General features: G+C 48.1%; 1 protein-coding gene across 1 annotated transcript in view; it reads left to right on the plus strand.

The window, feature by feature from the left end:
* The window catches only part of LOC140213985 (polycystin-1-like), a 37,035-nt gene extending 11,720 nt beyond the window's left edge, over positions 1-25,315 (plus strand). Inside the window, exons 4-10 of the mRNA XM_072285191.1 lie at positions 7,619-7,878; positions 10,262-10,440; positions 15,419-15,543; positions 17,011-17,142; positions 17,637-17,878; positions 19,852-20,809; positions 22,486-25,315. Coding sequence (XP_072141292.1) covers positions 7,619-7,878; positions 10,262-10,440; positions 15,419-15,543; positions 17,011-17,142; positions 17,637-17,878; positions 19,852-20,809; positions 22,486-24,669 — 4,080 coding nt within the window. The 3' untranslated portion in view covers positions 24,670-25,315. The remainder of the gene's footprint in view (positions 1-7,618; positions 7,879-10,261; positions 10,441-15,418; positions 15,544-17,010; positions 17,143-17,636; positions 17,879-19,851; positions 20,810-22,485) is intronic.
* Positions 25,316-25,825: the final 510 nt, after the last annotated feature.

The raw sequence follows: 25,825 nt of genomic DNA on the forward strand, positions 1-25,825 counted from the left end.
TAATAGAAACGGCGGCTCCGGTGTCGATAAGTGCGTGTACGGTGACGCCGTCTACGGACAGTTCAATTTCGTTCACCGGGTTAGAATGAGGCCTTGAAATGTTCGACGTAAACGCAGTTCTTGCCTCTGGAACTGCGACTGTTAGTTTTCCTCACGGGCCGGGCTGGGTCGGCGAACCATCGGGGAAATGGATCGGCGACGTGGGGAAGGTGACCGGCGTGCATCGAAAGGGAGGCGACTGTAAGATGAGTCCGGAGGAAGGCTAGATGGGTCCTGACGCGGAAGTCGAGCAGGCCTGTAGCTTGAAGCGCCCCCACTGGCAGGTAAACGGGGGCTGCGACGGCGGCAGAATCGTGCTACGTGGCCCGGAAAATGGCAGAAATAGCATATTGGCCGGTTGTCAGATGTACGCCACGGGTTGACGACAGGGGCTCCAGCGGCCGAGTAAGGGACGACCATCGGGCGTGAAGGTGGCGGCGGCACATGGAAGGTGCCAGTGGCCCGGTAGGCATCAGGAGCCGGAGGAGCGTAAGGCCGGGCAACAACGTCAGCGTAAGTGAGCGGTCCAGCTGCAGGCTGCGGAGGAGGGGCAGATGGCAGCGCCGCGGCAACTTGGGTCTGAATGACGTGGCGAAGCGAGGGAGCCAAGGTTGTCGACGGCTCGGGTGTGCTGTTCGCCAGAGAGAGTTGGCGTGCCACTTCCTGACGGATGAACTGCTTTATCTCCGGCATTAAGGCAGAGATATCGGCAGCGTCGCGGCCGAAATCCAACGGAGATAGATCCGTGGTGTCCTGCTGAGCAGCGCGCGTTGATGCACGCTGCTTGCGCAGCTCGTCGTAGTGCTGACAGAGCTGTACGACCTCGGCAATCGTCCGCGGACTCTTCGCGACGAGCATCTGGAAAGCTTGGTCATCGATGCCTTTCATGACGTGCTTAATCTTGTCAGCTTCGTCCATAGATGAGTTGACGCGCTTGCATAGCGAGAGCACGTCTTCAATATAACTAGTGAAGGTCTCTTCCTGGCGTTGAACTCGACCACGCAAGCGCTGCTCAGCGCGAAGCCGGCGAACGGCGGGACGGCCGAAGACCTCCGCCAAAGTTGCCGTGAAAGCCGACCAGGTGGTAAAATCGGCTTCATGATTGCGGAACCATAGGTTTGCCACGTCAGTCAAGTAAAAGATGACATTTGTGAGCTTGGCGCGGTCGTCCCACTTATTATAGGCGCTTACACGGTCATATTCGGCGAGCCAGTCTTCCACGTCGTGGTCATCTGTGCCGCTAAATATAGCCGGATCGCGCTGCCGGATGACGCCAGAACAGACGATGGCGGGGGGCACGGGAGCGGCAGCCTGGGACGGTCCCGGTTCATCCATTGCAACAGCTGGTGGTAGCGTTCGGCTGCGGAGTTCCAGGATGTCGAAGAGAAACCCAGCAGCTCCACCAAATGCAATGGGGGTGTTCGCCTAGCAGAAGGGTAACTAGATATAGGTTGTAGCACTAGGCGTAAACAGGTCGGCGCTATATCGTAACGGGGAAGCAAGCACTTCTCGTCGTCTTCTCTTGCACCAGCACACCAGCACCATGCCCACTGCCCAGTGCCTTCAGTACACTACAATCGACGTAACGGACGTACAATTTTCGTGAACTGGTGTTTTGACCCGCGAAATGGTAGGCCGCGCAGCTATCGTGCCAAGCACTTTTCGTCCTCGCCTTCGCGACATATGTGGACAGACCTTGCCTTATGTCGGATGTAACGTCATCAGGCACGCAATAAAGGAGGCGAGTGCGCGTCTGCTCCTCTAGGCCGGCCGTGGCTGCACATGGTTATCCGCGCGGAGGAGCGCATAGGTGGCCCGCCCGGCGTGTCCTGTAGATAATCTGCGGCAGGAGGAAAGCATAGGGGCGAGCCGAGATGGCGCGTGGCTTTATGCGCAGTGCCTTCACGCGCGTCTAGTATTCGAGGCTGCATTGCCGCATTTTCCGGAAACACTGCGAAGCGAGCGGCAACTCGAAGCCAGCACTTCTCTCTGCAGCCTCTCTCCATCATCACAGCGTTGTGACAACCACTGCTCGCGGAGTCAACGATTTATAGTTCATGAAGTCTGACTGTACGCGCGTGACACAATGCTGGGTAATTTAATTAGTTAGCGAATGCTTACTGCACTTTACACCACCGATAAATTTAGGGACCTTATTTTGGTGTAGTTGTCTAAAGATTTCACTGTCGCGAACAAATTTTCGCCCTTCGGGGGAGATTGCGAAATTCTTTTTAACACTACAAGTTGCCTTACCGTGCGCTAAACAACAGCTTATGCTGCTACTGCTCCCCACTGAGGGTGGGGGAGAGTGAGTTGCACGTACACCAAAGCTGCTAAGGAAATCAAATAGAAAAAAAAACAGCGGTAAAAACGAACACAAAAAGACGAGAGGACAGGCAAAATCTATCAACAAAAACTTATTACTGAAGTCGTGCTGGCACATATTACGCCCAGAAGAAGAAATACCTGACGTTGTGGACACAACAAGATACCCGAAGAAACACGTCAGGAACCCACTAGAATTATATCAGCACGCCCATTGCTCGCCTTACCGGATTTTACAAAGCCGTTCGAGCTATTGATTATTGTACTCGTGCAGTACTATATCTGAAACACAAAAGCGGACATCGAAAAAGAAGATTTGAGGTGACAATCTGTTATTATTAGTACACATTTACCGAGGAAGAGGTCAACGATGCACTCAACGATTACAAAAACGAACATGGGAAGTTGTAATGACCCTCCTATATTTCACAAAGAACCTGTGAACTAGACACATGAGTCTTTTCACTGATATCCAAGCTATGACTTTCGGTGTTGCTCACAGGACAAGATAAAAATAGCAGAGCGAACGCGCTGCTAAGACTGCTAATCAGGGACCAGGGTGGCGACACGTATGTCACCCATCTGTTCTGAGATGGAAGACATACTTGCGAAAAAAAGAAATGGTAGGTGGCACGTGGCCCGAAACAAGTGTGGCAGTTTGGGGGAGCTTATTTATTTATTTATTTATTTATTTATTTATTTATTTATTTACTTATTAGTATCACATTCAGGGCCAGAGGCATAACAGAGGGGAGTGGAAGATACGGGAAAAAATACACGGTGCAGGTTTTTGTTTTGTTAATACAATGTTAGCTAAAAAGATGAGATAACAGCGGGAAGGAACAAAAATTCAAGCAATTGACCGATAACAAATAGAAAACATACTTGGTTAGTTACATTGCAATCCACTTGTGTTTAAGACATTGTGAAACTGGGAATAGTGAGCAGTGGACGTGACTGACCCTGGAAGGTGGTTCCAGTCCTGTGAGGTGCGGGGTACAAGTGATTGATAACGTGTTTGCGGTAAGCGCGACAATATACCCACCTTTTGTTCATGATCGAAACGAGGGGAAATGTATGATGGAGGAAGAATAAGGTCGTTGTGTAGGGCGGGACTGTAGTATATTTTGTGGAAGAGACATAGGCGAGAAAACTTGCGGCGACAGGCGAGTGACGCAAGCTGTAGGGACTCTTTCATTAATGAGATACTGGCAGTACGACTGTAGTTTCCTAGAATAAAGCGGGCAGAGTTATTCTGGACAAACTCGAGGGCAGAAGTTAATATAGCAGTTCTGGGGTCCCAGATGGACGAGGCATATTCAAGTTTACTTCGGTCTAAAGATTTGTAAAGGAGGAGTTTTAAAGAAACAGGAGCAGATGAAAAATTGCGCCGGAGGTAACCTAACGAGTGGTTTGCATTGCTAATTATTTTGTTAATATGAAGAGACCAAGAAAGAGAGGAAGTTATGTGGACACCTCAATAGCAATAGGATGTTACGGATTCGAGAGCGGAATTCGCGAGCAAGTAGGAAGTGGGGCAAGAAGTTGTACGGGAGATACATAATACCTTACATCTCGTTGTGTTGAGTTCCATCAGCCAGGTTTTACACCAGTTAGATATACAGTTGACATCGTTTTGAAGGATCGTAATATCATTTTGGTCAATAATTTCTCGGAAGACTACGCAATCGTCGGCGAATAAGTGAATGTTAGAGGTCACCCATTGCGGCAAGTTATTCATATAAATGAGAAGCAGGAAAGGGCCGAGCATTGAACATTGGGGCACGCCAGAATGAACTGGCCTCAACGAGGAATTAAAAGTATTAGTAGACACGAATTGTGAGCGTCCGGTTAGAAAATATTCGATCCAGAAGAGAAGTTTCCTATCAATGTTCGATTTGCTTAATTTAAGGAGAAGTAAACTGTGGCAAACTTTTTCAAAAGCTTTTGTGAAATCTAGGAAGACACAGTCAGCTATAGAACACACATCTTGACTATAGAGATACACCTTGACTTTAGATATGTGGCGCACAAGAAAAGAGAGCAAAAAAAGCGATGGATAAAGACGCATATTTACATCTCTCTTTTTTTAGAGCGCAGCGCTTAGGTGCCCGTTCCTGCGGCGGGAGGCGGCGGCGGCGTAACTGAGCGAACTATACACTGTAAAATAATTTGCACCGTTAAAAGTGAAAAAAGGGGTCTAAATGTGTCTATAACTCCCACCCGTAGGGTGTCCGTTATATAAATAACACCCTAAGTATGTGAGCTATAAACGCATTTACATCCTTTTTCACTTTTAAGGGGGTAAATTATTTTACAGTGATAGCACAGCAAAGGATGACAGAGCGAACAAGGAGCGCAGCGAGGGATGAAAGAGGCGAGGAGGAAAGTGAAAGAAGTGGTGAAAGGTTGAGAAGAAAAACGTAATGTGCCGACAATGGCTACGAGATGGCGTCATAGTAGCTCGCCTCGTCTGATAGTTCTGTCGGTGGTGGCTTCTGTGAATCGCGCCCACCCGTCACCCACGCGCTGGCTCTCGCGATCTCGAGATTAAGGAGGCAGTCGCGTCACACTTCCTGCTGGCCTGCCCTGCTCACCTGCAGCACCGCGACCGACTTCTGCAGGAGTTCTCCCGCTTAGGGCTTTCATGTTCACGACAGGAAGACATCCTCTTCCCCTGTCGTAATCAGCTATCAGCCTTCCTAAGTGTCGTCGAATACCTCGACTCGTCGGGGCTCTCGGCGAGGCTATAGGAAATTTCTACAAAGACGGATGGCCTAATGGCCATCCCACCACCTCGGGCTTCGTGATCCTCCACTACCTCACTTCTACTGGGCCACCTCCTATGCGGTCTACCTCCAGCCTACTCCTCCGGTCGAACCCACTGGGCCCTCCCGGCCGGGCTGCTATGATGCTGCTGGGACGACCCTCTACCTTTCTCCCTCCTACGCTCTCTTTCTTTTAATCCCATCTCCCGCACCTTGCTGGCGCTGAGCCGTGCTCCCGCATGGGTTGCAGAAGATAGTGCCAGCCTTTCCTCCTTTCCCACAAGAAACACTTCTCGCTGAGTTTTCAACGTGCCGCACGAGATAGATTTTCCGCGCAATCAATATATCGCGAAATGAAAACACCTATAGTGCTGCACTCAGACTGCGCATTATGGAATAGCGTAATCGTCGGTGAATTTTTGACCTCGTTCCTCGCGTGCTACGTATATGAAGTCAAGATGCACCATCTGAAAGACGTATGAAGCAAAAAGTGTGAAAGCTGTACCTCGATTCTTCATAACTCGATGGACGACCTACTGGAAGATAAAGCAGAAATTTCATTGGACTACGATGAAGCAATATATTTCAGAACGTGCGCAAATATGTCGCCAATGCGTAATCTGCGAGAGGAAGGTCAAACCTTGTGGCAGCGTAATGGTTATCGCAAAACACCCAGAAAGTGCGTTGAGACTGTACAAGTGGATTTCGCGGAGCTCAGAAAAATTGGGCAAGGGGTGTGACTACGCAACTTTTCAACTGGCCATTGACGAGCGCGCGTATGGCGAAATGCTGGCCTCAGTGAAAAAGAAGATCCCAACCGTGTCTTAACAATGCTTAACCGATAAACATTCAAATGATGTCAAAAGAATTGTTGCCGACAATAGGTTTAGAGGCGGTCGTTTGAAGCGTTGGGCTAATGGGAGGAATGCAGAGCTTTGTTTTGCGGCGCCATACCATTCAGAGGCTAATGGACAAGCCAATAGTGCGATGCGAGTTGTCAAGCGGTTCGCTAGGTGTACTCAGCCCAGAATTCCTAGAAGGCTGAAGATATACCCCCGAAGTCGCTGTTGAACAACGCCATCGCTCATGCTGAGTGGGCTTGGAGTGCACACCCTAATTTGCTAAAATGGCACGTCAAAACGGCTTCCCGCCGATCATTCGTGGGGAACTACAAGTGTGTTGCAAAATGTGTTATCACTGTGTTGGAAGACCAAAAGAAGCCCAAAAATCAAAGCGTAGGATATGTAAGATCTCCACGAAGAGAAATCACGACCACCGGCATTCACTGAAACTTTCACCGAATATAAAGTTGAGGTATGATATGCTTGTTATGAGTGGTCGGGAATGATCAAAAGCTTGCTCCTCTTAAAGGACTTTACAGGGTAGTGAAGAAATACCCACCAGCGAGGTATATTGTAGACTCCCTGATGTAATGGACCACAAGATGTTACTAATGCTACTTCTGTGAACAACATGGTGATATATTAAGCCAGATAGGTTGACGAGAGGGGAAAAAGCCTGTGTAACGCACGTGAAGAAAACGAAGGAAGGCGAACGTCAGGCAAGGAGATGTCCACAGGAAGAGGAGGGTAGCTATGGCTGATTCTTAATAAATCAAATGTTGCAAAATTTATGCTGCCCATAAACCTACCGGCCTCTTCTTCGTGAAATAATTTTTCTAGTTATCTTAATGATTTACCTTTCGGAGAAAAATGCGACCTTTATCGTATTGCTGTAGCAGCTGGCGTCTGCAGTCTTCCTATCAGCTGCCGATTACGTCAACATAGCCGGCGAGGTCTATACGATGTGTTTAATTGGGAGAGTAATGTATTGAGTAAAATATTTACACTTGCCTTCCCGAAATCCATAACTCGAGCCACACTCAGAGAGTTCGTTAAAACAACTAAGCCTTGCATCGCTTTCTGAATTGTGCGTTGCACAGCCCTACTGATAGCGTAAGCCTGAGCTCTGAAGGCGTTTTTGTGGTCATCGACCTTATGTGACAGAGAAAAATTCTGTCCTATAACTATATTTGCGCTGTAGTGAGAGTAAGCGCTGCGTTATAGCAGGTTGTTCTTTAGGTCACTTGCATAAATTGAGGAAAGTGACGTGAAAAGGCAAGAAAACGCTACTTCTATAAACACGGCAGTGGTTGCGGATAAAAGGGATAAATTTAAGTTCATGGTACCGCACGGTGTGTTTCTGCTATTTCTGAAAAAGTAAACACCATGCAGATATGTAGACGAGCAGACGTGCAGACGTGCAGATGTGCAGACGTGCACCATGCAGACCTGCAGAAGCAGAGCTGCATTAAAGCGCATTCTAGGCGACACTACCGAAGTGCGGCACCGATTTGCTGTCACGCCAACGCTGACAACTACGTCGGATTTTCCGCCTCGTGATCCATATAATGCTTCAGCATTTAAACACGTTTACGTCGCGCGGTGAGTTGATAAAACAGGGCCCCCGTCCGCGCGCGGTGGCAGGTGGACGGCCTGGGCCCATGCGGACGTCCGCTCCCGGTGAGCGCACAGAGGCCCGCGCTCGTCTGGGTGCGCTCGCGAGTGTCCGGGCACTGCAGCCGGCCCCTGGTGGCCCGCACCGACGTGCAGTTTGTGGTGCTCTACGCGGGCGGGCAGGGTCAAGCGCCGGTGGTCCAATGCAGCGGCAGCACGGGTCCGCCCGAGTCGTGCGCGCCGGGGGATTCGCCGTCCGATTGCACCTACAAGGTCGCCGTCAACAAGAGGTACGCTCGATTATGTGCACTGTGTGGCGGTTCTGTCTCCCGTGAAAACACAGCGCCGTCAGTGCCAAGGCGATTCAACCTCTACAGTATGAAGTCGATCAAAGAAAACGTCTTCGAGGGCGTGTTGGGTTGAAAAACGCAGTGTAGTCAGCGCGCATAACGCTTCACCCCCCGCGCGATAGAAGTATAGGGGGAGCGTCGGAGTGCTTAAATTTTTCGACAGCGTTCTCTTCAGGGTCAGCCAACGCCTTCTCGATAGCAGGCCTGTGCACTCTGCTTTACGACGTCATGCTACATGGACCGAAATTTTGATTGCGGAGCCCCGGGCGTGACGAAAGCGGTGACGTGAAAGTCATCGCGATTTACTCGGGAGCGTGCCCATTAGATTCTATGGCACTAGGTCAAGATAGCAAGACGTCATGGATTGAAGTGCGCAGGCCTTGTGCTTTCTAGGAGGCGTTGTATCCGCCGCCTATAATAGGCTGTAATATCTTGGGGATCGGCTTAGCGAAACAGGATAGAAAAACACACACCCACTACGTAAAAGTGGGTTAACTCGGTAAGAAATGCAATGCGTATATATATAAAAAAAAATGTAGCCTACGCGTTCGTGCACATCGCTATAATCTGGTTCGGTACACTGAAACTGCAGCCTCTTTTAGCGAGGCCCGGCGGTAGTTCAAGTATTCGAACGGCTTCTGTATACGGGGCCTATTTAATTGAAACTGCATTATTTGAAGCTGGATAAGCTCTTAGGTAGAGCAATTAGGCAGAGCGACTAGATGAAAACAATAACGTATATAGTGTCATCAGCATACACCATACATAGCGCGTATCAACGTTTACAAGATCGTTACCAAAAATCTAAAAGAAGGGGCCCTAGAATCTTGCCTTGGGGTACAGCTACATGGACCGACCGAACCTGGGACCTAAAATCATTTATTGGTGCGAACTGCAGTCTATGACAATTGCAATGCCGCGTATACCGTAGGGGCTTAGCTCACTAAGCAAGAGATCATCTATAGAATCAATCAATCAATCAATCAATCAATCAATCAATCAATCAATCAATCAATCAATCAATCAATCAATCAATCAATCAATCAATCAATCAATCAATCAATCAATCAATCAATCAATCAATCAATAAATAAATAAATAAATAAATAAATAAATAAATAAATAAATCAGTCATCCTGTTCATTTCCGCCGTTGGTGTACACGATACAACGAAAACAGGTGGCAAGAGAAAAGGATGCTTTGTCACAGCTTGACTAAGCTCTTTCCACCTGTGCATAGAATCAAATGCTTTTCATATGTCGACAAATACTGTTAGCAAACGTTGCTCAAAATTATTTAGAATAACTTGTTTTTCTTCAAGCAAAGCAAGCTGTGTTGCCAACCTGGGTCTGTCAAATGTGCCTGCCAATCCTGGCCAGTCGCGACGTGTCACACCACCGTAGTGAATACTGCCACAGTCGCCTAAACGTTGTGATGGCGTAGCTCTGCCTCGGTTGTCTATGTCTCAAACACACGCTGTGAAATGAAACCTTCTAATCGGGAGAAACCCAATTTCTATGGACAACCTCCAGTTACCTTCGCGCGTCATTCAGGAGCGGAGCAGTGTAATGATGTCCCGGCGCTTGTCATCGATCTCGTCGTTTGTTATCACGGGTAAATTTTCAGCTGTAATAACAAGGAACCTTGCCAAGCAACAGCATCATTTAGTTTTGCCAACACTGGCGTCAGATGACGAGGCGCATGACTTGACGAGGTCTATGACTATTTCACACAAGTACGATGTGAACATGCGCATATATGCTATTTATATCAGTGTCCTTATTTATTCAGATCGCGAGGCCTACTCCGTTCCACAGACAACGCCACTGCAAGAGATACGAACATTATTGCTGGTATCGACCACTAAGGCAACAGTGAAACTGCCACGTGCGCGAAAGTTAGCGGCTGAGAACTCGCACGAAGCGTGCTGCCTCATTTCTCGCTTTTCTCTTTTTTTCTCCTTGCACTATTATCGAATAACCGCAAGTCCAGTACAACGCGCCATCATTTTTTGTTTGCAAACAACGCCGTTCGACGGCCCCGCGCTTTCGCTGCCTTCGGAAGGAGCTGTCGTGCGTGGCATGCTAAAAAAACAGTGCGAAATTTGTACTGATAACTGGTACCTCTGGTGTTCCCCCTTGAACTTGTAGGACACTTGGAACGAAAACGTCTGAAGCTCTGTTCACCGCGAAACACGTTGTGCAGCACTAAAACGGTGTGTGAAGGTTTGCCTCGATGTCGTATACCGGGGACACCGTTCGCGCGTTCGGTGGCCCCTCGGCACCGTCTCATCGGTTGAAGACGTTCCTCTTGTGCGTCGCAGCTGCCTGCGCCAGGGCGAGACGGCCAAGCTGGTGCTGCGCCAGATGTGGCGCGGCAAGACAGACGTGCTGATCGAGGCTCTGGCCGTCGGCTACCTGACAGCGAGCAGCAACGTCCTTCGCGCCTCCATCGACGGCGCGCCGAAGGTCGTCCTCTCCGACGTCGAGACGCTAGTCCTCAGTGAGTGACTCGAAGCGAGGCGGATGCAGTCGGCGCACGCGATGCATGATACGCGATGCACAATGCACAGCGCCATGCCTAACACGTCTCCTTGTGGCTCCTCCTATATACGCGTCACCGCTATATATGCAAAAAAAAAAAAAAAAAAGCGCAGCGATTGAAAGTCGCGTCGCAAGCGAATGGGGCCGGAAATCAGTTTCAATGCAGTAATGACTTCTAATTGGCTGCTTGTGGTTTGTGAGTTAAATGTTATGGCCATCGAAGCGATCGCCGCAGTTTTATGGAATCACAAACCACGGTGTTGCAAAATCTGCAGTGTGCAAGATTGCGGAGACTTCAAACTTTCGGAACACCGCAAAAATCTCAGGACACAGACTCTGGTTCCTTTTGCGAATACCGTGGCCACATGCCGTTTAGTACCAAGAAATTTGTGTTTGTTTGTTCTGTTTCTTTTTTTTTATTTTGGTATCCAGGGAATACTACGCTGGCGCTCGCCTCCACAGCGACCAGCGTATAGTAATCAGTGAGTCTAAAACCGCGCTTCGTAACTTCGCTAACGCAGTGGTCTCGAAAGAGGCGCTAAGGATTCTAACCTTCGCGGGGAGCGTGTCGTTCATGCCATATGGACACCCGCCAACTGAAACTGAAACTGAAACTTTGTTTTACAAGAATATCAAAAATATATACAAGAATATATATATATATATATTGTGAGACGAGGTTCAGGCAGCCAGTCTCCTCTTTATTCTCTCGAGTGAGAGCCCCACCACCAGGCCCCAAAACGGTGATGATGAGTATGTACAGGTGAGAATATGAAGCGTATGAATAATGCTCACACAATATATATATATATATATATATATATATATATATATATATATATATATATATTGCATAGACAGACAAATTGACTTACATGCGACGCCGAAATTACGTGCAGTTTTAATTTCAAGGGGGATCATGTTTCCAACTTTAGTTCCATTAAATTCTATTGTTCTTTCCCCATAAACGTTACGACATTTGGCCAGGTTAAAGTTACCGTTCGAAGCATGACGCGTATTGCGTATAGGAACGGAAAAAAGATCAACAGGAAGAGGCGAGTTTCTATTAGTTATATTATCGATTGAAACAGCAGTCTTGTAGTCGCGCAACATCGGAACTGAAAGAACACGTTGCGATTGAAAAATGTTACGGATAGGTTGATCATGCCTTATGAATCTCAACGTGCGCTTTTGGAGTCGTTCTAGAGGTTTTAGATAACTAGTGTACGTCACGTACACTAGTTATCTAAAACCTCTAGAACGACTATGAAACTCTAGAATGACCCTATGAATCCAGGCAGTAACTGATGTGACAGTGACATAGTGAAAAGTACAGTGTACGAAGTATAGCCTGTGGAAAATATAGGCGACCTTTTATTAGAGTATAGCATCCATAGGCTACCATTGCGCATACATTCTGTACTTGCTCATGCCAGTGCAAGTGCTGATCAAAAATGACCCCAGGTATTTTAAAGAAGGAACTTGTTGAATAAGTGTATTGTTTAATGATAGGTTAACAATTCTAGTATCAATGTGTTTCCTACGAGCATGAAATATAACGTATTTTGTTTTTGCACATTTGATAGTCAAGTGATTCTTGGCAAACCATAAGCGAGATGTTTGACAAATCGCTCATCACGTCGTTCTGTAGAGCTGGAAGGAAGTGCCCTGTAAAAATCAAAGCTTTGACTTCTGCAGAGCTTGTGAGACCTCATTTATATAAAGGTAGAACAACATAGGGCCTAAAACTTATCCCTGTGGTGGTACCCCGCAGTTAATATTACTGTACGACGAATTAACGTGATCAATGACAACCTTTTGCTTACGCGCCGATAGATAACTAGAAAAGAAATCAAGTGAGTTATCTGTGATTCCATAGCCATGAATTTTTTCTAATAAAATGGAATGACTAACTGCTTCAAATGCTTTCTTAACGTCTAAAAATACTACTATTACTATGTTGTTTTCATGCAATGCGGAATTAATATATTGCGAAAGCATCGAAACAGCAGTAGAAGTGGACCTGCAAGCAACAAAACCATGCTGCTGGGGACAAAAACTGTTATGATTACGGAGGAAGTGCTTTAATTGTGGCGCAATTAATTTTTTGAATGTGGTGTTGATACAACGCAGGACAGATATTGGTCTGTAGCTGTCAGGGATGTTCCTTTCACCAGATTTGTATGCTGGTATTACTCTAGCAGACTTATGTAAGTTAGCATAAATCTTAGAAGAAATGCATGGTTAAATATGTGGCACAACGGACTGCACAGAATATCAATGTTTGCCTTTAGAATTTTCGGAGGTACGGTGTCATCGCCAGCCACCTTGTTCCGCGGTAACTTGTTGATAACCTGTCTGATGTCACCCTCAGTAACCTGGCGTAGATGAAGATTATCGGCAACAGTACAGGGTGCACTTAAATTGGGTATATGAGTAGCGAACTTGCTCGCAAGGCTGAGACCAATGTTAGTAAAGTAATCGTTAAAGTCGTTAGCTACGTCACTTCTTGGATTATCAGGTATGACGCGTTCTTTGTTACCTAGGCCAGTGACATCTCTGACGATTTGCCATATCTTCTTGGTGTTGCCTACATTTCTTTGAATTAGGTTAGTATAGTAGAACTTATTTCTTTATTTTTTCATCATTCCTACTGATTTATTTCTGTACAACCTGAAATTTTGATGGTAGTGTTCATTACTCCTATTGTTTTCCATTTATTGTAATGAAAATCTTTCATCTTCAGAGCTTCGAGTATATTTCTATTCATTCATGGGCCCATGGCATGCTCGTAATTTCGACGAGCACAGCTGCGCGTTGACCGCTCGATGGTGTCCGTAATACATTGAACAAAGTTTTCACACTCTACATGCACATCATCGTCGTAAAGGGCTTCAAAATTCGGAGCCTGAAGCAATCTTTGCACGCAAGGATAATCTACGCGTGTTGCTCGTTTGGTGGCAGTTATACAGAAGAGCAAATGTATTTTGGAGGTAAAAAGAGTTAAGTAGGATTGTGGTCCGCAATAGCAACATCGTATATACCTGACGAAACATTCGAGTCAGCATTGCACAGCACGTGATCAAGAGTAGACTCTAATCGGTCAATTATATCGTGTAGGTGATGAAATAACGTTCTTCATATTAAGTGATTGTAACAAAAACACATAATCATAACAAGCATCTCCAAGTAGGTTTATGTTAATGTCGCCGCAGATAACAGGGGATCAATAATCAAAAGGCTAGAGCGAATAACAGGGACACAGACAGAGAAGACGACAGGACGAGCGCTCATCCTGTCGTCTTCTCTGTCTGTGTCCCTGTTATTCGTGCTAGCCTTTTGATTAATGATGACATACCAACTAGCCCAGCTTTCTGCCTTGAACAACTGTTGCTTTAGACGCCACAAATGGAATTACGAATTCGTTCAAGAAAACACCTTCAAGTAACGAAGCCAGTTACGCTGGAAGATGGTAGGCGGTACACAGCACCCACGATGATACCATTATGAAGAAGGATGAAAAGGGCTTCAAAATATGAACTGCAAAATGAACTATTGCCAAGGTGAACGAAGCCAAAAGAATATTTGATGAACAGTGCCCGGCCCCTCCTCGCTCCCGGGCAACGAAACTGCATACACCCTAACCCTAGCTCGAGAGTTAGCGAGCCGAGTAGGGGCAGGAGCAACGCTGGGCCCGAGTGCGGAGAGAGACCGCATGGTCAAAGATAATGAAATCACCAAGCACTGTGGAAGGCAGTATTAACCCCCCCCCCCTCACATACAGACTCCGCATTAACTAAACAGCAGGCGACTACATGGCGCCTACTACAAACAAACACCTTTCCAAACCCGATCGCTTATAATCGTTGTTATCCATAACTCTATTCAGATAGATGTAAAGAGTGTAATGAGCGGGCGGACCTCAGTCACATGACGTGGACTTGCGCCAGCATAGTGCAGGGGCCAAAAGACAAATACACGAACGTGGAGCAGTGGGAGACCGCGGTTCTCAGCTCAGCTCAGAGAGACCCAACTACAAGTAATCAGGCAAGCTGAAGGTGCAGCTAGGACCCAAAGGCTCCCAGGCGTCACTTAAGGAGGGGAGATAAACTCCTCTGACATTTGCCGTGTTGAAGAAAAAGTTGTTTCGTCATCATCCAGGAGGATGCTTGTATTACAGCTATGGTTCTTCGTTCTCGCAGCTTACTTTTGGAAAACTTCAGAAGGTGTCTTTTAGAATACGTTTTCTTAAAGGAATTCGTAGTTTTTCGGTGCGCTTGCATTTAACATACGGTTACGTGCCCCCAAATGGGAATTTCGCAGGTTTTATTTATTTCTGCCAATATTTAGGCAGCGTTAGGAAATTTGCAGGCGCAAGTTGGAATCAGCTGGCGCAAGTCAAGGGTAATTGGAGATTACCACATACACCCCCTTCCCCCCCCCCCCACACACGCGTGCACAGACACACAAAGAGATGCCCTACATGCGGTATGATATTACACGATATATATACATATATATATAAATACATGATACGTTAAGTTCAGGTATTTTGTTCTACTACTTTATTTTTGCGATTTAACAACAAGAAAACAATATGACTATTAAGAAGCCTTCATTTGCAAATTTTGTAGAGAGTAGGAAGGAGGCGTACAATGGACTCGAATTTACTTTGTTTTAAGTTTCATCGACATAAGGTACGTGAGAAATAAAAAAGACCTGCCATATGGCGCAGCTCGACATGCCCTCAAACCCGCACGAGAGCAAGGGAGTATACGTGTGTAAAAGCCACGCGGGAACGAGAGTACCTCGACTCGTGCCTGAACAACAGTGGTCAAGTGCATGTGCTCATTGTTTGCCAACATTTCTGTGCTGCACTGCAATTTGCTGCTTTCTTGGAAGCCACGAATTCATCGGTTCCGCTTTCTTCCTTCCAGACGGCAGCGGTTCTCGACACCTCGAGAAGCCCGGTCAAGCACTGGCTTTTAGTTGGAGCTGCGACCAATGCGACAAGAACGAATCCTTGTACCAAGCATTCGTCAAGAAGCGGTTGGACCAGCAGGTAGCTGCTGTCCGAAAGTGGGCGCTGACGCTCTTTATACAGTCTAGGCAAATGTTAAGCCAAGTTAGATTTAAAACTCGTATTTTGTTCTGTAACAGCGAATTCGTCTTTCGTAATTAGAAGACAGCAACAAAATTAAGAAAAGCTAACATCGGAGTGGCGCCACTTGTTGTGCAGTCTAGCGCCTCCCACGTGGCACAACACTCCTGGCTGCTTCAAATGGAGCCGTATACTAGGAGGTCACGTGGAGGTTGCGTCAACTCGTCCATTTTGGCGCGGGTTGTTAAAATTGAGGAACAGCAGTGGAACCATCGGCGGTAATTTTATATTGAATTATACAGGAAACGATGACGACTCCCAAGACAAAACTAGGAATCATCCACCTGGTCCGAATTCCTTTCTTTAGCGTTCCTTTAACTGAGACGATGCTCATAAGGCCGCAAGATGTTCACATCGAGTGTGCAGGATGCGCGTCATACGGTCATTCGTAATTGTAACTGCTTTATATTACTACCGGAATGGGCACGCGTTTACAGTAAATATGCACAGTGCATTGCTAAGCACACGGACAAGAAAAGGATCTTTTCCGAGTGTTTGTAGATCATGTGCTATTTCTGTAGCGAAAAAGAAATATCCCCTTCTCTAGAAATTTGTGGCCCGTATGAGCAGCGATAACAACGAAATTGATTCAGTACAGCACCGTACAGCGCTTTTCGCGTATTTTGTGCTTTAACGCTATTGGTGAGAACACCGGAACGTAGAATGTAAACAAAGTAAATTCTTGCTTCTTTTGAGACTTGAAGTACTCGGTAACAGATTGGGGGCAATCCTTTTGCCATATGAGAGCAGTAACATGTGAACAGCGTTATAAATGGCAGCACGCATACGTCATTCTCGAACCTGTAGATGTGAGCGTTAGTAAATATACCAAATGGTACAAGGCGGCCGAAGTAAACTGTCGTTTGCACTGCTGGTATAACAGCGCCCGCTTCTTCTGCCTTTCGACCATTGGCTGATGATTGGGCAATCCAGCTACAGCATTGACATGTCGTCTTTTGTTTTTTTTGACAGAGAGAAACTGTGTAGGCGGTTATATAATGGCCACGATGTGCTAGGCACCGAAAAAACAAACAGACAAGCAAGGAAACAAACAAACAAACAAACAAACAAACAAACCAAAACGTGTTTTATAGATGCAAGAATGTTTACATCACGAACGAAGGCTCAAAAGAGGAAGTAGTCGTACCTTTTTGGTCGATATAGCAAACTCGGTTTTTTGAACGGGCTTTTTTTGCTGGATGCTTGTAGCTGCCCATTATTGTGCCTTCAGCAACAAAGTAGGCATTGTGGAGTGCGCTTGCTTTGTGACTCCAGGCGAGTACAAGGGCTACAGTGCACCTGCTATAAATTCGGAGCCACATGTTCGTGGAATAAACAAGTATAAGCAAGTTTTGTGTATCTCCGCAGGTTATCGAGATCACGGACGACCTGCAGTACGGCTCGACTAAAGAACTCAACTTCGTGCTTCTCGTGAGAAGCGATAGCGACAGCGACAGCGCCAACATCAGCGTCCGCGTTCCCGGAGATCAGGACGACCAGGTGCGGACACACCCTCAGTGCTTTGCGCTGGCGGTGCTTGACCCTCTCACATCGCCTGGCTGTGGCGACGCTGTTCGGGGGCAGCCAGTTTTTTTAACGGCCATATAAGTAGTTGCGAGCCAACAACTGGGCTATCACGGTAACACCACGATCGCATGAAATAGGGAAAAAACAGAAATGTCGCCATTAGTTTAATTTCAAAGCCATATGGCAAGAGACACGAGGGCTCAACCGTTACTCAGCAACCGCACTGAATCTTCTGCAAGACATAACTGCACTATAGCCTCACGCTCCGAGTTGTGCAAAATAGTTCAATGCGTCACGTGAAAGGCGCGTGCCTTACGGTGCGAACGCGTATTTGGCTAGGGAACAGCCACGTGGCAGCACCCGCGGTCACGGAAACCCGGCGAGGTTAGCAAAGAGAAGCTTCACTTGAAAAAAAAAAAAAGTACTGCGAGTCGAATTCATTTGCCTCTTTACAACGGGCTCTATAGATGGCGCTGTCCTGCCCTTGCTGCGAGTTCGGCGTTCTGAGTAGCGAGGACCTGGTGGTGGAGGCCCGGCCACAGCGCACGAAGGTGTGGGGCACCCGCTACCCCCTGGTCACGTGGCAAATAAACGGAACCGTGGCTCCGGACGCAGGCGCGCACCACGTGCCACCCGGTTGCTTCGCCGAGCAGCGCGGCGCCGTGCTGCTGCTGCCGGCCGGGCACGTCGCCAGGTCCGGACTGTACAGGTGAGTCCACTTGACAGGGAATTAATGTTGCCGATGAGAGTTTTTTTTCTGGCCTTCCTTTGAACAAGGGTGGTTGTTTGGGCTAGTTGGTAATTCATGGTAAAAAACGACGTGCAGCTCCAAGGACAAGGACTGAGAGAGACGACAAACACTGCGCTGTTTGTTCGTCTCTCTCAGTTTTTGTCCTTCGCGCTGTACGTCGTTTATTTTTTATTTTATTTTTCTGCTTTGAGCCCTGCGCGACACAGACATCTGGCCGGTACTTTCTGCGGTTCACGTGCACGCGTTGTGTCGTCCCCAAAGTGTCGTGACGTTGTCGAAATCGTGAATCTGGGTGCGCAGCTCTGCCGGGCTTTCGTTATACTCACGGACAACTTTGCGCGGCAATGAATAAATGAAAGCGTGCGTGTGGAGGCAAAGCACGCGCAAGTAAGTCCCACATTCTCATCCGGGTCAGCTTACCCTGGAGAAGAGTAAGACAAGACAAACAACTCCTTTATGACGACAAAATAAGGCGAAAGAAATCACTGAGCGTTAGCTGAAACTTACCCTTGTGCTTTTCCCTTTCGTTTTTCATGGCAAATTTGAAACAACCACGCGTGGAAGATACGCTAATCGCGCGAAAGATGCGCTGTTCCGATAGACCGAAAGCGCTGTCGAACATTGCCAGAACACCTGTATGACACGCAATTCCTGTAGCTCATCTGCCCTGGGGGCTATAAGCTAAATAAATAGATGAGATGAAGATGTCTGCGAGTGTAGCACACGTCCAAATACACGTCCAACACTTAATGTTGCTAGCGCTTTCAATATGCCTTAACAGTTCCGTCCAGTTTTCTCACCTTGGATTTGTTAACGCTTGCGAATCGGCTCTATACCTATACAGAGAACGGTCACACAACGCCACAAAACTCATTACACCATGCGCAACACACAATACACAGCCGCGGCTCCTCTTTAATTGTGTACTTGCTGGTCTTTCCAACATGAGCAATGTATTGAACCGAAGAACTTTTGATCCCGGCGCGAAGTGGCAGCGTAAGACCGGCATATTGTATTGTACAAAATATTCTAGTTAAGCTGTTTCCGCCTCTCAAGCCCGCTGCCACGCTCGCAGTTATTTTGCATTTATGGAAATATCGCTCGTATCGAATATTGGAAATACACGTGCTGTTGTCTGCGGTGTAGATGTGTGCTCTGGTTGCAGCATACTCGCGCGAGTGATACAGGTTGTTACGAATAGATGATCCGTGTTTTGTCAGGAAGTAGCATAGGGATTCTGGTATAAGGCAAGAATCAGCTCCAGCAATATAACCTCGGTGAGGGATCCGGTACATGGCCCTGTTAGAACATGTGACAATTTCAATTGTTTTACAGGTTGTCATATGCTAGAACACCTACATCCGAAAAGACAAAATGGTGTCAACCCCAGATTTCTCTTCAAGTAAACATGCCTTACCGTCTCACCGACTACAATTTGTAAATTTCAATGTGTTCCGTAAGGTAATAAGTTAAAAACGTTATTCGAAAGTTTTGTTGATTAGTTGATTACATACTTCGATTCGAGTGTACCAGCTCAAGCACTTGAATTGTGCTATCTACTGCAGGCGATTTTTAAAATTGCTTGACATCTTCACAGAAAAACCTGGCACAGTAACAAGTGATTGAACAGTCAGTATCAATAGGTAATGCACACGAATGCACAAACAATTGGAAAATGCTCAGAATAAGTACAAGAACAAGCACAACAGTTGCTCAGCTCATTTCCAAGCAAACAAACGCAACAAGAACGATCTGGCACCCTTCCAACTGAGCGCGCATGCATAGGATAACAGTGCGGCGGTAATGGCCGAAGTTACGCGGTGTCAGTGTGTGAAACAAAAACGAAACTTGGAGGTCAAGTGCGGAAGTCAGCCCATATTTTGCAAGCTATGTCGGTCAATATTTGAATTAACTTTAACGTGTCACTGCAGGATCAATGCGAGCGCTCAGAAGCAGAGGCTTTTCGCCGACGTCCATTTCTTTCTGACGCACGAGCTTTTCGAGCGCCAGGGTTTGAGAGAGCAGAGGGACTTCCCACCGACGAAAGGCCAATGCCAGGTGACTCCGAAGAAAGGCGTAGCCGTGAAGACCATCTTCCACGTCAGTTGCACAGGCTTCGCAGATCCCGAGAAAGGCTCTCTCAGCTACGGCTTCTACTTCTGCAGTCACGCGCCAGACAGGCTCAAGGACTTGGAGGGCGGACGCCCAAAGCCGTGGCATTCGTGCACGCACATAAAGTCTAGCCTCGACGATGGCACCTTTGCGGGCGTCCTGCCGGCTGGGAACTCGACGGCGGCCACCACCGACTGCTCTGTGGTCGTGTTCGTCAACGACAACGTCGGGCAGTACGTCTACGACCTGATAGCAGTGACCATCGAAATGGGCTCTTGCAGCGACCTCTCGCTGGAGACCGTCGACGACTACGCCAGGCAAAGCCAGCAGAACACTTCCGACGCCATACTGTCGTACATCAAGAGTTCTGCCATGTTGTTCAACTCAGAGTTTTACAAACGATGCGACCGTTTCGGTGGCACCCGTGGGGCCAAAAATTTGAGCCGCGACGCTGACGTCTTGGACGACTACATCGGCTATCTGAAGAACAGCACCGTGACCACTGAGAGCGAACTGCACAATGCGATCAGCGTCCTTCAGGTGCTCGTCCCAGACAACAACTCCGTCACGACAGAAAACTTCACAGATGCGGTGATTGGGCTCATGGATGACTATGCCAGCGCCTTCTCCGAGCTGACTTCAGTGGAGAGTAACTGGAGGATCGCGGACCTAACTGCCACTATTGGGGGAGAACTTATTGAGGGACTGACCGCACTGCTGGACCTCAAGGCCCCTACCCCTCAGGAACTACCAGTAGAAGTGCCGAGTGATTTCCACGTAAGTGGTGTGGTTTGCCTTAGACGGCAGCCTTTATATATCAATGGTCAATCCGAAGGCACTCTAACGCTTTTTTAAGGAATTACTTAAGCGCTCTCTTGCTTGCCGTCTTTGAAGACGTGACCCCACAACCATTCAGCGCCTTCTGGCTTCCCTTTCCCAGGAGGTAAATTATGATTCGTTATGATTTAGTACTCAGAACAAAGTCTGTAGTGAAACTACACCTTTTTATTTCCTGAACTCAACCAAACATGGGAAAATATGCCTACAGAAAGACTTATATACGGTTCATTACTGCCATTACAAGCGCAGCGGCGTAATGGGCGGTATAAGTAAGGAATGACGCACAGATGCGCTCGTTAATACCAAGTGCGCGCATACAACCTTAACTACAAGATCTACTATATCGAATGACCCCGAAGATGGTGCAGTATCAAAGTGTGGGCCCGTCCGGAAAGTAGCGCAGTTTTAAGCAGCAAACCACATGGTACACTAGTGCGCCGAAAAGACCTTGTCTTTCTTGGAAGTCACCCGCTGTTGACCCGCCTTTCTCTTCGCCACTTTAAGCGCGTCGTCCTTTTTGATGCCGTCCCGCGCCTCGCAGTATGCAAGGTCGCAGATGCGCTGACAAGCCCTTGGCAACTGCATCATAGGCGCACAACACCCAGACATTTCCACCCCCGCTACGCTTTTCACGAGCCTTCAGATAAAATGGTCTTTAAAGGGCGCGTTCATATACGTGATATAACATGCCACCATGACGTAGGACTGTACCATTCCTTGTGAATGCGTGGCGAAAGTAAACTAACGCTGATTCCAACTGATTTCTTGCCCATTGCCATAGGATTAGGCGGGCCGCCTTTAATTAAATTATGGGGTTTTACGTGCCAAAACCACTGTTTTGATTATGAGGCACGCCGTAGTGGAGGGCTCCGGAAATTTCGACCACCTGGGGTTCTTGAAGTAGTAAAGGGAAGGCGCAGAAGACCAGGACTCAAGAAGAACACAAACGACAGGACCGGTGCCGGTCCTGTCGTTTGCGTTCTTCTTTTTCAGTCCTGGTCTTCTACGCCTTGCTTTTACTACTTCAAGCATGAACCAACTAGCCCACGCAAGTGTTTTACTGGGGTTCTCTAACGTGCACCTAAATCTAAGTACCACGGGGTGTTTTCGCATTTCGCCTCCATCGAAATGCGGCCGCCGTGGCCGGGACTCGATCCCACGGCCTCGTGCTCAGTAGCCCAACACCATAGCCACTGTGCAACCGCGACGGGGCTTTTCCTACGACGTTCGAAATGGCTGTGATAAACTCGGAACTTGCTGTCGATTGAAACGTCACAGCGACAACTTTTCTAAGGAGTGATTACATACATAGCCTTTAAGAACGGTTCGTACAGCGTTGTGTATCCCACAGCATGGAGGTTTAGGCTTATGTGTGGGTTTTAAATAAAATTCAGAAATCGCTGTAAAGGAAAAACCCAAGAAGTAAAACATCGAGAAACTCAGCATGCGCATCGGTACGCGACGTGTACGCAATTTTTTCTACCTACTGGCCAAAAAATTCCATTAGCAATGCTGGTGATGTAAAAGGCAACCATTAGATAGAAATGCTTTTCACAAGAACGGAAACAGTCTTGTGCGCAACTCATAGCGGTTGTTTGTTCTTTCTTTTTCAGGCCGATTCGGATTGCAGAACTGTGGAGAAACTGGTTCACAACGTGGCCCGAGTAGCCGCTGGTGTGTCACGTGTCGTGGACACCGAGCAGAACGACGCGAACATCAACGCCGGGGACTACGAAGTGTGGATCCGAGAGTCGCAAAGGCGAGGCTTCCTCGGCACATCCGGTGGCAGCAGGGTTCGTATCGAAGGCAGCGTCGACACACAGACGGCCATAGTGTTTCCGTCTAATCCATTTCGATGCCACGAGACGGCAAAGCTGACAAACACCCAGGCTGTGGGCGTGGAGGCGGCACGAGGCCCCGCAGAAGTTCCGTTCAGCGTCAGTATGCCTACGGAGAGCTACCTGAAAAGGCCAACACCACTCGACTGGGACGCACACGCGGGCACCTACGAAACATCGTTCTCAAACGTTTCCATGCACGTGATTAACGTAACCGAAGCAGGCGTGTTCTTGAAGATCGACGTGTTCACCTTGGAAACGCAAAAAAGATTTATAACCGCCGTTGTCTCTGGTCGACCTCCGTCCAGGTTGGACTTCCTCGAGCAAAACAGGTTTCACCTCACAAGCAACGTGCCTCACGAGAACAGAATCGAATTTGTCCAGAAGCCTGCCGTGGTCACCGTGGCTGTTCTACCGCTTACTAACTGTTCGAAAGCCAGGCTACTTGACCCGTATCGCAGGAGAGGCGACGAGAACGGCAGCGCAACTTACACGATGAGGTCTCGCTTCTACAGCTGTCTTTTCTGGAACAACACGGAACAAGCGTACTCCAGTTCAGGATGCCGCGTTCTCGCAGATTCTGACGAACAGTTTGTTCACTGCGCTTGCGAGCACAACTCCATTTTTGCGGGTGGACTGTTCATCGCCCCGCACCCGATCAACTTCACCGACTTGGGCTTCCTTCTGTTAACCATGTCGAGCAACCTCGTGATGACCATAATTATTTCAGCTGTGTGGCTCGTCTATGTGCTGGTCATGCTGTGGGCCGCGAAGCAAGACGCGAGAGACGAAGGCGCCGCGGGCATAGAGTACCTCGCAGAGAACGAGCAGGACGATGCGTTCGGCTATCTCGTATCTGTCTACACGTGGTTCCTCAAGGGCTCTGGGACCACGAGTCGAGTGCTTCTCGTTGTTCACGGATCTGACGACGAATCCCGAGAAGTGGTGCTTCGCGACGGCGCGCGAAACCCACTGGCGCTTCAGGCCGGTGGCCGAGACTGGTACTTTCTAAGCCATCCGTCAAGTCTCGGAGATGTTGAGGCCATTTCTTTGACCCTGGAGCTGAAGGGCAACGAGAGCGCCTGGCACTTGAGCACAGTTGTCGTGAGGGACCTTCAAACTACCTCACGGGCGGTTTTCGTCGTCGACGACGTGCTGACCCCGGACGCGCACAAAGGAGCGTCGACGTTTACCTTCCACGTTGCCGACGAGTCGCTTCTTCGCAACCCGTGGCGAATCTTCAGCGCCAGAATCATCCGCTACTTTCGCGAGGAGCACCTCATCTTCAGCATCTTCAGCCGCCTGCCGACCAGCGACTTCACTCGCAAGCAGCGTGCCTCGGTGGCCCTGCTGCTCGTCACCACGGGCATGATGGTGAGCCTCATGTTCTACGGCCTGGACGCCGACGAAGAGGAATCCTTCAACTGGCTTTTCTTCGACACGCTACTCCAGTTGCCAACGCGGCGCGAACTCGTCGTTGCCCTACAGTCAACGCTTCTCGTCACGCCATTCGCATTCCTGGTCGTCTTTCTCTTCGAGAAGTCCCGGCCACCGGCATTTCGGCGAAAGCCTACAGTGCCCAAGGTGTACGTCGATGACGTGGTCGAAGACTGGGTTCGCGACACGGACACGTCTACCGATTCAGCCAAAACGGGAAAAGTGCCCAGGGAGCGTCTGACGAGCAACGTGCAGCTGCCGCTGTTCCCAACCTGGGTCTCCGTGTTCGCCTGGCTCCTCTGTTTGTCCGCTTCCCTGGTCGCCTCTGTGCTCGTCATACTCTATGGCCTGACGTACGGTTACCGTCGCAGTCTGTCGTGGGTGCGCTGCAACTTCATCAACGTGCTACTGGGCGAATTTGTGCTGAGCCCGCTCAAGATTCTGTGCCTTTCGGCAGTCATGGCTTGCGTGCTGAAGGCGCCTGTAGAGATGGAGAATATACCGGTGCGCTTTATCGAGTAGCCGCGACAATAGATTTTTAGGAGTGACTTGGACACACAATTTCAGAATACCCGCTTGTTGCGAATCATGTGACGCGTGTGGAACTACGGATCGTACTTCCCATCGATTCGTCTATCCGTGTGCTCTTAGCAAGCCCTTCGTAGAGCAGCATGGGGTGCCTTCGCTTAAACATACTCTCTACGAACGTTCGAAAATTTGAATCTGCTGCGGTGTTGTCGAAGTAGCCGTGACCAAGCTGAATTTGTGGACACGCAAAATATTCACTTGGACTCGGAACAGTCGCACAACTAGTGCGCTACACCGCATTAGAGACAGCCGGCTGCATAATAAACATTATTGATTTCTTTCTCTTGGCCGGCAGTAATCAAGTATATATTTAAATGGTTCCGAAGGAGGAGCCGAAGTGCCAGAAGGAAACCCCGAGACTTTTGTATTCGAGTAAACGACGATTCATTGCGAGGGTGACATCGCGTTAGAGCAATGGACGTTGTGTGTGTGTGCATCGAACACACGCTTTCTGATTTCTCACGAGATTAGATAATGATTCAAAGAAACCGTATCTTTAATTCTGATTAGCCCTATACGCTGCGGGGGCTGTAACATTGTGACCGACAAACATGTGGAAAACCATATCTCCCGAAAAAGAAAGTCAAGCACTCACGATTCGTCAGGATTTGTGCCGGATTCCAAAAGCCGTGGAACGGTTCATCTCTTTTGTCGTTGGTATATATGCACATAGGGTGCCGTGATTTATTGTGGTATTTCAGTTCAAAAAGCATGGCGGACTTGTTCTCACTGGCACTGTGTTGTGGGTCAAAATACCCTGCTCATGTAAGCAACTTAGCAGGAGCTGTGTTTGTGTTTAGCGCTAGCTATTTTTTCATTTGTTCGATCTCCGGTCTTCGGTCTGGATGCGAAGCCGGTAAGACACACCAGTTTCAGCTTACTTGTCCTACTTGTTTTAAAGGAGCAGTAGCAGAAGCTAAATGTTATACAGGCTGACAAAGGCCTGCGCTCGATCGTAACGTAATTCGGCGTGGAGGTCGAAGAGCAGAAGCATGCGATAGTGCATGACGATAAAAACCAGCAAGTGAGTATACACTTGCTGACCTCGCGCGACGAAGCTGGTTAAAGGTGTAACTTGGGGAAAAGAAAA

This window comes from Dermacentor andersoni, chromosome 11 (assembly GCF_023375885.2).
Source record: "Dermacentor andersoni chromosome 11, qqDerAnde1_hic_scaffold, whole genome shotgun sequence".
NCBI classification, from domain to species: domain Eukaryota; kingdom Metazoa; phylum Arthropoda; class Arachnida; order Ixodida; family Ixodidae; genus Dermacentor; species Dermacentor andersoni.